The sequence below is a fragment of the Lactuca serriola genome, chromosome 9 (genome assembly GCF_051521515.1).
Source record: "Lactuca serriola cultivar US96UC23 chromosome 9, Lser_US96UC23_V15, whole genome shotgun sequence".
NCBI classification, from domain to species: domain Eukaryota; kingdom Viridiplantae; phylum Streptophyta; class Magnoliopsida; order Asterales; family Asteraceae; genus Lactuca; species Lactuca serriola.
Window position 1 is genome coordinate 168,163,563 of NC_136416.1, and position 13,295 is coordinate 168,176,857.

At 46.0% G+C, this 13,295-nt stretch overlaps 1 protein-coding gene across 1 annotated transcript; it reads left to right on the forward strand.

Annotated features, from left to right (window-relative positions):
• Window positions 1-11,589: 11,589 nt before the first annotated feature.
• On the forward strand, window positions 11,590-13,013 carry LOC145074135 (NAC domain-containing protein JA2L-like). The gene is made up of 3 exons (XM_079020551.1): window positions 11,590-11,851; window positions 11,933-12,201; window positions 12,274-13,013. The coding sequence occupies exons 1-3, from the start codon at window positions 11,662-11,664 to the stop codon at window positions 12,739-12,741; spliced, it is 927 nt and encodes a 308-aa protein (XP_078876677.1). The 5' UTR covers window positions 11,590-11,661; the 3' UTR covers window positions 12,742-13,013.
• The last annotated feature ends 282 nt before the right edge of the window (window positions 13,014-13,295 follow it).

Below are 13,295 nucleotides of genomic sequence, written 5' to 3' on the forward strand. Positions count from 1 at the left end.
ATGTTGCATGGACCATTTCTAGGGTTAAAAGTCCCAAAGGTGGAGACTTTATGAGTGTAATGGACTCCATGGACCTAGATATGTCCCATTTCAGTGATATTTGTATTATAGATCCATAAAAATCCCATCTTGGTCATTGTTATGGGGTCAAGCTTGAGTTATGAGCTTTCTAGGGTTGGAAATGGAATGATATGGGTGTTGCTGACTTGTCCAGCGATGCAAAGGCATAAAGTCACCAACTTTATGGATTAAGAGGCTTGGAAATGATCAGATCTAGAAGTTGGACGTGGGTCTCAACTGTTTAAGACCTCAAGTGCTTGGAGTCTGAAACTGGGCGTTACGTTGGGCGTAATCCCAGTACGCATGGCGTAAGGGGTCGCGTACCCCGCTTCTGTGAGGACACCGGGTACACCCAGCATACATGTTTGGTACGCGCAGCATAGCCCGGGGAGTTGACTTTTAGGGTTTGGTCAACTTTAGGGCCTTTGAGCCATAGGAGGGGTAAAATGGTCTTTTACCCTTCTGAGAGTACTAAGAGAGAGAATAGTCTAGCCTTGAGAGATGTATTGATTAAGAGTATTTATTTCGTATGATTAGGCGGAGGCTAGACCAGATTATTACAGAGTTCGAGATTACCGAGTTACCCGACGTGAGTCTTCTCACTATACTTTACCTAGAGTGGTAATTAGAGTTATGTGACAGAGTATTTGTATGCTTTTGCATGATGAGATTTCTATGTGATTTAAGCTATGTATGTTACAAAGTTTACAGAGTTAGGACCGTAAGGTCCACAGGGTTAGGACCAGAGGGCCCACAGAGTTATGGGACTGGAGGGTCCCAATGAGAGACATTGACCAGAGGGTCAAACAGAATTATAGCCTCGAGTGGCTAATATGTGTTGTGTGTGGTATTTTGGGCAACTTACTAAGCATTTATGCTTACAGTGTTGTGTTATGTGTTTCAGGTACCAGTGAGGATCGTGGGAAGGCGCCGGCTTGATCAGTACACACACGAGGAGTTATTATATATTTTGATCTTGGGATGTGATGTTATGGATTATTATGTGATACAATGATATTTTTATAACAATTATGAATGGAAGTGTGTTTTTAAAATGTGAAAAGTTATTTAAAAATTCTGGGTGTTACAAGTTGGTATCAGAGCCTTGGTTTGAGGGATTCGGGTGCACCTTCGGGCGTATCTGAACTCAAACTGAGGATTTGAGAGATTTTTCAAAATAAAATTCACAAAAATTTCTCAAGAGTAAAAGGTTTTGTAAGAGCAGAGCAGAGTAGTGTGTACGATCAGCCAGCGCCCGAACGGTGATTTCCCAAAATACTCTTACATTATGAGTTAAGAGATATGTTATGATATGTTATGCATGCTAGAGTAGGCTAGGTATTCTTATTAGGACTAGAGTGGCCTGATTTGTGATGCCTTAGCCTAGGGGTTTTGCTGCTAGGAGATGCTTGAGAGTGAATAGATAGCAGCGAGGAGCTTATGAGAGATCTGCTGGAGAGTAGACTATGCATAGAGAGAGTAGTGTACTTGGGACTTGGGATCCTAGGAGGAGGACTTGGGGTGAATATTGATGCGGTGTGGACGGTAGTATTGGGCCCGTACTACCGAAGGCACCGGATCAGTGCGCAGCCCAAGTAAGAATCCTTAGGATACCAGGGATCGAGTAGGAATGGAATATCAAGTGTGTGTACACTCGAGCGAGTCTCTGATATCTTGTGTTGTATTTTAGAGAGACATCATGGTTGGGACACGCCACACACCTGAGAGCAGTGGTGTTAGCGATGAGGAGATCCGCAGATTGATTCACGAGGAGGTGGTTGTTGCCATCCGAGCTGAGATACCAGAGATGTTTGGGTCTATCAAGACCACCCAGATCGAGACTTTTGATGAGCGTTACGCCGCTCTTACTGATGCTGCTGTTGCTACGGCCACCATAGCCATTGCTGCTGCGAGGCCATAGGGGGGTGACTCGTTGCTGTACCAAGAGTTCAACAACACGAAGCCACCATAGTTTGATGGGACGCAGGATCCAATCGCTACTATGAGATGGATTTCTAACATTGAGGGATGGTTCTATACGTGTTCTTGTCCGGAGCATCTGAGAGTTCGATTCGCGCTGAACCAGCTTCACTTGGGGGCAAAGGACTGGTGGAAGTTTGTGACAGCGCATTATTCTTCTACAGAGCTTGTTGCGGTGACCTAGGAGAGGTTCACCACTATGTTTCGTGATGAGTATATTCCCCCAGTGGAAAGGGAACGTTTGGCCCAGGAGTTCTTGACCCTCAAGCAGGGTACTGAGTCTGTTACTATGATCACCAGGATGTTCCATGAGAGGGCGATGTTCTGCCCTGAACATGTGTCTACCGAGCAGGCACATATGAGTCGATATTTGAGTATTTTAAGGAGAGACATTTGCGAGTTCGTGGCGAACTCGACATACCGGACATTTGTCGAGCTTCAGGAAAATGCCTGGAAGAGGGAGATTGAGCTAGAGACTCAGGCCAGGGCAGAGGCGGAGTCTTAGGGGAGGGATCGGCGACCGACACAGTCCCAGTCGGCTGCCTAGCTGGCTAAGCCCGCCGATTCGAGATCAAGGAACCATAAGGGCCGCACTTATGGCAAGTGCGGCAAGAGTCATGAGGGAGTGTGCAGAGTAGGGTCTTGCTACAAGTGTGGGAAGGAGGGGCACATGGCCAAGGATTGCCCCAAGGGGTTTGCAGTTTGTTTTCACTTCAACTAGACCGGACACCGGAAGGCCGAGTGTCCGCAGTTACGAGGGTCAGCTCAGGGAGCTTCTTAGGGATATGTCCCTGCTGTTGTACAAGCTACGGAGAGTCGGCCAGTGAAGGCTGAGGCACCGAAGGCTCGCGGGAGAGCCTTCCAGTTGACATCGGAGGAGGTCCGCGCAACACCCGATGTTGTGGCTGGTACATTTCTTGTGAGTTCTGTACCTGCTTTGGTGTTATTTGACTCGGCTGCGAGTCGGTCCTTTGTGTCGTTAGCCTTTAGTCAGCTCATCAGTATACGTCGAGAGGCATTGAGTCAATCTTTGCAAGTTTCCATAGCTGACGAGAGAGCGGTGTATGCCACTAAGGTGATTCGAGGATGTGTACTCGAGATCTTTGGTGTTGAGTTTCCGATTGATTTGGTCCCGATTCCTATGGGAGATGTCTGTGTCATTGTGGGCATGGATTGTTTGAGTAGATTTGGAGCGGTTATCGACGGCGAGCGACAGCTAGTGACCATACGAGACCCTAGTGGGGGAGTTCTTACGTTTATGGTGAGGGTACCCGTTCTGGGTCGGCATTTTGTTCAGCCGCAAGAGCGAGGCAGAGTCTACAGCAGGGTTGTAGTGGGTTTGTGGCTTATGTGATGGATACGAGAGTAGGTGCAGAGAGACCGAGGTCGGTCGATGAGGTCCCGATAGTTCGTGAGTTCCCGGATGTTTTCCCCGAGGAGTTGTCGGGTGTGCCTCCCAAGAGGCAGGTGGAGTTCCGTATCGATTTGGTTCAGGGAGTAGCGCCTATTGCCAAGGCGCCCTATCGCCTTGCACCTCCAGAGATGTAGGAGTTATCCTCACAGCTTCAGGAGCTACTGGGGAAGAGGTTTATACGGCCGAGTAGCTCGACCTGGGGAGCGCCGATCCTTTTTGTCAAGAAAAAAGGACGGTTCACACCGGATGTGGATTGATTACCGGGAGTTGAGCAAGCTGACGGTCAAGAACCATTATACCTTACCGTGGATCGACGATTTGTTCGATCAGTTGCAGGGAGCGTCTAGGTTCTCCAAGATTGATTTGAGGTCTGGATATCATCAGATGAGGGTGCGTGATGAGGATATTCAGAAGACAGAGTTCAGGACTTGTTACGGGCATTACAAGTTCGTGGTGATGCCTTTCGGGCTCACCAGTGCACCAGTGGCGTTCATGGATCTCATGAACAGGGTGTGCAGGCCGATGTTGGATCTTTCGGTGATCGTGTTCATTGATGACATTTTGGTGTATTCGAGATCCAGAGAGCAGCATGAGGAGCATTTGAGGGAGATCCTCGGAGTTCTGATATCGGAGAGGCTTTAAGCCAAATTCTCTAAGTGCGATTTCTGGTTACAAGAGGTCCAGTTTCTTGGAAACCTCGTCAACCAGAATGGGATATTGGTCGATCCAGCCAAGATTGAGGCAGTGATGAGTTGGGAGATGCCGAGACCCCCTTTGGAGATTAGGAGTTTTCTGGGGTTGGCCGGTTATTATCGGAGATTCATCCAGGATTTCTCCAGGATTGTTATTCCTCTCACCAGGCTGACCCGGAAGGGCATGGCTTTTAGTTGGGGCTCAGAGCAGCAAGCCTCGTTTGAGAAACTTAGCCAGAGATTGTGCGAAGCACCAGTGTTATCCCTTCCGGAAGGAATGGAGGATTTTGTGGTATACTGTGATGCGTCAATATCGGGATTGGGTGCGGTGTTGATGCAGAGGGGTCATGTGATAGCATACGCATCGAGGCAGCTGAAGCCTCATGAGACGAGGTATCCTACTCACGATTTCGAGTTGGGGGCTATGGTGTTTTCCCTCAAGATCTGGTGCCACTATTTGTATGGGGTTCGGTGTACCATATACACGGACCACAAGAGCTTGAAGTACCTGATGGATCAGCCCAACCTGAACATGCGCCAGAGAAGATGGTTGGACGTGGTAAAGGATTATGAGTATGAGATCCTGTACCACCCGGGCAAGGATAACATGGTAGCCGATGCCTTGAGTCGTAGGGCAAAGAGTGCCCCATTGCGAGATGTTTGTTTGAGGATGACAATGATGACTCCGGTTTTGGACACCATTCGGGAGGCCCAGGTAGAGGCCATGAGACCGGAGAACCACAAGCAAGAGCGGGTAATCGGGCAGATATCTGAGTTCATTGCCGATAGTCGGGGGCTTATGACCTTCCAGGACCAGATTTGGGTACCATTTGAGGGCGGGGCATGTGCCATTTTGATGGAGGAGGCGCACAGGTCGAGGTTTTCAATCCATCCCGGGGCCACTAAGATCTATTTGGACCTGAAAAGTGACTATTGGTGGCCCTGTATGAAGAGGGATGTGGCGTGGTTTGTAGAGAGGTGCTTGACCTGTCGCAGGGTTAAGGCCGAGCACCAGTGTCCGCATGGCAAGTTGCAGCTACTTGAGGTTCCCCAGTGGAAGTGGGAACAGATTTCCATGCATTTTATCACCAAATTGTTGAGGACTGCAAGAGGTGTCGATGCAATTTGGGTGATCGTTGACCGGCTGACAAAGAGCGCTCATTTCCTTGCTATCATTGAGAGCTCTTCCGTAGAGAGGCTGGCAGAGGTGCATGTGAGGGAGGTGGTATTGCAGCATGGTGTACCAATCTTGATTGTGTCAGATCGAGATGTGCATTTCACTTCCAGGTTCTGGAAGAAGTTCCATGAGGAGTTGGGTACTAGGCTGCATTTCAGTACCGCTTACCACCCACAGACGGACGGACAGAGTGAGCGGATGATTCAGACGCTCGAGGACATGCTTCAGGCATGTGTATTGGATTTCGGAAGGAGTTGGGACACGTATTTGCCTTTGGCTGAGTTTTCCTATAACAACAGCCACCATTCAAGCATTGGTATGCCTCCCTTTGAGTTGTTGTATGGCAGGAGGTGTCGGACTCCCATCTGTTGGGGATAGGTAGGGCAGCGAGTGATGGGCAGCACTAAGATAGTGCTTCAGACGACAGAGCAGATACAGCAGGTTAGATAGAGGTTGCTGACGGCCTAGAGTCGCCAGAAGAGTTACACGGATAGGCGTCGATCCGAGCTCGAGTTTCAGGTTGGAGATTTTGTACTCCTGAAGGTGTCTCCTTGGAAAGGAGTGATCCGATTCAGGAAAAGGGGCAAGTTGGGGCCCCGGTACATTGGACCGTTTAGGGTGATCGTGAGGGTGGGCAGGGTAGCATATCGATTGGAGCTACCTGCGGAGTTTATCCAGATTCATGATACCTTCCACGTGTCTCAACTGAGGAAGTGTATAGCCAACGAGTCGGCAGTGGTGCCGTTGGAGGATATCCAAGTGGACACGGGTCTGAATTATGTTGAGAGACCGATTGCGATCTTGGACCGGAAGGTCAAGGTTCTGAGAAACAAGGAGGTGCCACTGGTTCAGGTCCAGTGGCAGCATCGGAAGGAGTCTGAGCTGACTTGGGAGATGGAGTCAGAGATGCGGGAGCAGCATCCGGAGTTTTTTCGGCATGAGACTTTGAGGGCAAAGTCTGGTTCTAGTGGGGGAGAATTGTAACATCCCGAAATTCAGGTAAGGCTATTTAGCCCTTCCCTTTTGTCAAATGGTCAAGAGTAGTCCCTTGAGTGAGTCCTTGTAGCATGTGAGTACGTTGGGCGTACCGGGGTGTATGCTGCGCGTACTCATGCGCTTAATTTGGACGCGGACTCGCCTGGGTATGCTGGGCGTACCCAAGGTTACGCTGAGTGTAAAGGGTCTAGATGAAAACCCTAAATTTTTAGCTTGAGCACTATTTAAAGATGCTAATGCTCATTTCTTAGCCTCCATATCAGAGAGTGAAACCCTAAGAGAGCCTTCCATCGTCCTTATCTTGAGTGTGTGTGTGTGTGTATTGGAGCTAAAAGTGCCTTGTTGTGTTAGTAAAGAAGAAGGAGAGGAGCTTATGGAGGCTAGGGCTTGAAGTGCAAGTTTGGATCTGAGATCTATAGAGGGATGAGCTTCATTTAGAGGTACAAAGTTCAAAACTTTCCTCTTTATTTTGGTTGATGTTGCATGGACCATTTCTAGGGTTAAAAGTCCCAAAGGTGGAGACTTTATGAATATAATGGACTCCATGGGCCTAGATCTGTCCCATTTTAGTGATATTTGTGTTATAGATCCATGAAAATCCCATCTTGGTCGTTGTTATGGGGTCAAGCTTGAGTTATGAGCTTTCTAGGGTTGGAAATGGAATGATATGGGTGTTTCTGACTTGTCCAGCGATGCAAAGGCTTAAAGTCACCAACTTTATGGATTAAGATACTTAGAAATGGTCAGATCTAGAAGTTGGACGTGGGTCTTAACTGTTTAAGACCTCAAGTGGTTAGAGTCTGAAATTGGGCATTACGCTGGGCGTAATCCCAGTACGCGCAGCGTAAGGTGTCGCGTACCCAGTTTCTGTGAGGACACCGGGTACGCCCAACGTACATGTTTGGTACGTGCAGCGGAGCCTGGGGAGTTGACTTTTATTGACTTTTAGGGTTTGGTCAACTTTAGGGTCTTTGAGCCATGGAATGGGTAAAATGGTCTTTTACCTTTCTGAGAGTACTAAGAATGATAATAGTCTAGCTGATGCGACATCGACCTCCGGCGAGTCTTCTGGTCTTCGGCTGCGGCAGAGATCTAACATCATAGTGCAAACTCGTTAGAGCCGCCCCAGGGACTGTGCCCCGGGAGTGGGCTTCGACGGTCAAGTTAGATCAGCTAGAAGATCTGAGATGGCTCTCTTTAGCTAGAGAGGACCATCTTGGTGCTAGTGGTGGTATATTGTGGCTGAAGGCGGCGAGTGGCGGTTGAGCCATGGGGGAAGATCTAGTGGCGGTTGAACCACTTGGGAGAGAGTCCCAGGGAAAGGTCCTTCTCCATGGAGGAGATACTATTCATTATATAGGGGACAATTAGGTCAGGCCTTGGGCCAGCCCAATTCAGGCCCAACTAGCAAGGAGTTGGGCAAGGCCGCCCGGAGGCGCCGGGCCGGGCTTGCGGGTGCGCTGTAGCACCTGATTCCTGGCATGTGGAAATTTGTATAAGTGTTTGCATTTTTTAGCCTTGTACTCGGCGAGTTGTAGGCCCGACTTGCCGAGTAGAGTCGGGACCCGGGACACGTTTTAAGGTGGCGACTCGGCGAGTCCGTATTCTGGACTCGGCGAGTCACCGCTGTTTGATGAAACCCTAAGTTTCAAGGGTTTGCACCCTATTTAAACTCTCATTCCGCCCCAATCTCGCCCCCATTCACCCTCAGAGCCCTATACCTCGTTCAAGCTTTGTTTCTTTATGAGTTTGAAGCTTTTGGTGTGCTCTATTGAAGTTTTGGAGTGGGAAGGAGAGTAGATCAAGAAGAAGAAGAGGAGGTCAAACATCTTTGAGCTATCTCAGTGTGTTCCCTAAGGTATGACTCGATTTTCCCCTTGTTTTCATGCTTATTGTCCCTTATAGCTCCATTAAAGTCTTTCTTGAACCATTTCCAAGCTTGTGTATGTTTGAGGGTTCATAATAAGTTGATTAACCTTTAGATCTAGGTGTGGTTGAGCTCCAAGAGCTCAGATCTACTGTCTTTTTGGAACCATATTGCATGAAAGCCCTAGATCTACCCTTTTGGTGCATTTTGGACCCTAAAACCCTCGTGGTTGTCTATTTACACGTAAAGTTGGAAACTTTACGTGTTAATCAAGCCCCAGGATCACGGATCTATGTATGGCATGAGCTGGATTCAAGCAGAATCGACCATATAGTAATTGCATGGTAACGACTCGGCGAGTCGTTCATTAACTCGGCGAGTCGAGACGCGAGTCCCCAGGTTTTCCCCCTTTTTCGTTATGCCGAGTAGTGTAGTGAGTCCCGGGTGGACTCGGTGAGTTGGCAGCCGAACTCATCCATGAAGGAACTCGGCGAGTCAATGCCCTGACTTGGCGAGTTCAAGGCAATCTTTTTAGATCAAGAACGGACTCGACGAGTTATTCATACAACTCGGCGAGTCACAGCATAAAGTGTTCTTCGGATGAAGATGAACTCGGCGAGTTGTTCATACAACTCGGCGAGTAGGATGAAGGACTTGGACATCAGTGTAGAAGGAGAACTCGTCGAGTCAACGCCTAACTCGACAAGTAGAGACGGGATACAGGGCAATCGATTGGATAGAGACTCGGCAAGTTGGAGAGCCAACTCGGCGAGTCGGGTCAACTGAAAGTTGACTCTGACCTTGGCTTATGACTTGGTCAGGGGTAAAATGGTCATTTTACCCCAAGGGACAGTTAGCAGTGGTTAATTGAGTGTTTTTTGGGAATTATAGCCGGAGGATCTCCGGAGCAGCAGCAGACAGTTAATCCCCACACATATCAGCAGCTACATCGAGGTGAGTTACCTTCCAGTAGCAGTGGGTCTACGGCCACAATGTCGGCCCACCAGTAGGAGATGTATGTAGATGATTGTCTCTGTGATATTCATCTAGGGATTACTACTACCTGTGTTATGTTATGTGCTAGTATGATATGATGCTATGTGCTAGTGACAGTAGGGGAGATAGTCCCCAAGATATCCGGTCGGTAGGGCCGAAGGGGTAGTCATACCCAGCCATGCTAGATAGATTATGATATTGTGATACATGTTATGTGGTAGTAGTAGATGGGAGGGATAGTTCCCCAGTTTCCGGTCGAGAGGACCGAAGGGGAGGCCAGCACCCAGATATGCTAGGCAGTATCCGGTCGAGAGGACCGAAGGGGAGGCCAGCACCCAGATATGTTAGGCAGTATCCGGTCGAGAGGACCGAAGGGGAGGCCAGCACCTAGGTATGCTTGGCAACGTCCGGTCGAGAGGACCGAAGGGGTAGGTCGGGCACCCAGATATGTCCGATAATATATATGTATGTTATGTGATTATATGGTATGTGGTACAATGGGGGAACTCACTAAGCTTCGTGCTTACAGTTTTCAATTTTGGTTTCAGGTACCTCTTCAGCTAAGGGAAAGGAGTCGGTGCGGTAGCAGCATATCACACACACTCTTGTTTTTCCGCACTATGGATTTTCTGGGATGTACTCTGAAATATTATTATGATATTACCGGTTTTCAGACACGGAGTATTATTATGAAGTATTTGTAATGATGTTTTTACGTATTAACCTAATTTAAAAATGAAATTTTTAGCCGGTATTTTTGGGGTGTTACACGCGCACTGGGAAGGGATGACAAGGGAGCGCCAGGCCGGGCCGGCGGGAGAGTCCCCAACAAGGCTGGCAAGGGAGCGCCAGGTCGGGCCGACGGGAGAGTCTCCAGCAGGGCTGGCAAGGGAGTCCCCAGCAAGGCTAGCAGGAGCGCCAGGCCAGGCTGGCGCTCTAGAGTGGTCTAGGCCATGCTAGTGGACCATATATCATCACTAGCCTTGAGAAATGTATTGATTAAGAGTATTTATTTCGTATGATTAGGCAGAGGCTAGACCAGATTATTACAGAGTTCGAGATTACTAAGTTACCCGAGGTGAGTCTTCTCACTATACTTTACCTAGAGTGGTAATTAGAGTTACGTGACAGAGTATTTGTATGCTTTTGCATGATGAGATTTCTATGTGATTTATGTTATGTATGTTACAGAGTTTACAGAGTTAGGACCGTAAGGTCCACAGGGTTAGGGCCAGAGGACCCACAGAGCTATAGGACTGGAGGGTCCCACTAAGACACATTGACCAGAGGGTCAAACAGAGTTATAGCCTCGAGTGGTTAATATGTGTTGTGTGTGATATTTTGGGGAACTCACTAAGCATTTATGCTTACAGTGTTTTTTTATGTGTTTCAGGTACCAATGAGGATCGCGGGAAGGCGCCGGCTTGATCAGTACACACACAAGGAGTTATTATATATTTTGATCTTGGGATGTGATGTTATGGATTATTATGTGATACAATGATATTTTTATAACAATTATGAATGGAAGTGTTTTTAAAATGTGAAAAATTATTTGAAAATTATGTATAATGGTTGTGCTAGAAGCCCTTTGGTTGTCTATTTTTATGGGCGTGTTCGGCACGGAGGATTTAGGAGCATTTGAGAACTTCTAGCTTCTAACGTTTGACAAAACACACCGTTTTGAACAGAAAATCTTGTTTGACACTACAAGCTTCTAGCGTTTTGTTTAAACAAAACACTCTAAAGCCAAAAGCTACTTCATGTAGCGTTTAACAAAACGCTACAAACTACAAACTACCATAGTGGCGAATCTAGAACCAAAAACCACATGCTTACTTATGTAAAGAAAACTGAAATAGATAGGTCTTTTAACAAAAATAGGTTGGTCTTTTAGCAAAAATGAAATAGGTCATTCGTATTTTCTATATATATTTGTTGTAATTAAAAAAAAGGTAGGTTCTAAGACATACTTTCTACACACTTAGCTACGCCCCTAAACTATCCGCTACCAATTAATTTTACCGAACAGCATATAACCATCTATTTCGCCCGACATCTATTTCGCCCAACAACATTAATAAATATGTATATATTGTTAAATAGTTTGTTGACATTTAAAAGATAAAATAAATATGCAAACACCTGGAAGTCGTTTCTGGGTGAGAGGAGAATAGCAAATTTACGAATGCAACACGTGCATAAAAAAACAATAAAAGTGGTTTTGGAGTTATTAAAACCACATTGTCCACGTTCATGCATTTGGATCCTGGACACTTTTAGATAAGGTTTGCCGCTTCGCTTGTACTTCTCCACATTTTACCTTTTTTTTTGTTGGTCCCCACCATTAATACTGTGGACTCCTATTCACACTATATATACCCGCCCATTTTAACTATTTTTCAAAAAATATATATTTTTATAAGTATTTTCACCTCTTCTTTCTTCTTTTCTCCCTCTACAAACCAGAAAAATAACAATGGGCTCGGATCCGGTGCCGGTAACGGATCCGACGACTCAGCTGAGTTTACCGCCTGGATTCCGGTTTTACCCTACCGACGAAGAGCTCATGGTGCAGTACCTTTGCCGGAAAGTCGCTGGAAATGATTTCCCTCTTCAGATTATCGGAGATGTTGATCTGTATAAGTTTGATCCATGGGAATTACCAAGTAAGTGCTGTGATCTCACTAAATTTGACGAAATATGATTGATTAATCACTAATGGTGACAATATAATTGATTGTTGATAGGTAAGGCGATGTTTGGGGAGAAAGAATGGTACTTTTTTAGCCCGAGGGATCGCAAGTACCCAAATGGGTCTCGACCCAATAGAGTTGCCGGGTCGGGTTACTGGAAGGCCACCGGAACTGATAAAGTGATCATATCGGAGGGAAGGAAGGTCGGAATTAAGAAGGCGTTGGTTTTCTACATTGGTAAAGCTCCGAAAGGTTCCAAAACTAACTGGATCATGCATGAATACAGGCTTTCAGATCCTCCGAAGAAGACGAATAGCTTAAGGGTAAGTGGATTTACTATACGTTTTCTCTGAAATCGTAATTCGTAATTCAAATTTATGTTTGCTTTTACACAGTTGGATGATTGGGTGCTTTGTCGAATCTACAAGAAGAATTCAAGCGTACACAAAACAATTTCCGGTGGACAGAGCCACAATTCCTCTTCGTCATCTTCATCTCAGTTTGATGATGTTCTTGATTCACTTCCAGCGATTGACGACAAGTTCATGACATTTAACGAAGAAGATCAGAAGATCGACATTCACAAATTCGACTCTGGGAATTACGATTGGGCAAACATCAATGCATTTGGATTACAGGATCCAGTTACAAACACTTATCCATTAAATACAACCTCCATAGATATGACATTCAACATGCACATGAAGTTTGTTAAATCATCGGACGATGAATTTCATACTGAAATCAGAAGTCAAAGAATGGAGAACTCCGGGTATCTATTTTCACAGAGCTTCATGAACACTACAGACCCGTTTGCTATCCGGTACCCGACCCAACCAAGCAGCTCGGGTTATAGACATTGAAATGGAAATGAATAAGTAGAAGGGGGTGAGTGTAAATAGGTGGTTTCTTGGGGGGTGGGAAGTAGATTTTTAGTAGTTTAGTAGGAAAATAGAGTTGGGTTTAAGTTAGGTGCACCATGGACCCAAAAGCCAAAGATGGATGTAAACTTAGTCAAAGGGTTTTGGGTTAAGATGCGTGGTTCAATGTAGATATTAGAGAAAACAATCTTTTGTTTCTTGAATTTTCGGTTAACTTTCTACTTATGGAAATTTTCAATTTTGGTGGTTGATTATTATTTTCCTTTTTACTAAAGATCAAGAATAAACGCTCAAATTATCCAAAAGTTGCATCGGACTAGTAATTTTGTGTACATTAAGTCTTCATAATTATAGCCATTGACGAAAATAAATTTCTAAAAGATATACTATTTAATACATAAAAACATGTACTTTTCAATATCAATATTTCTAACAAATGAACATAAATAGAAAAATGAAAACGTCATAGAATAGTTGTGTTGTGAGCTGGCAGAAGCCTACGTAAGAAATGAGGTCTAGACGGCGCTAAGTAAGCA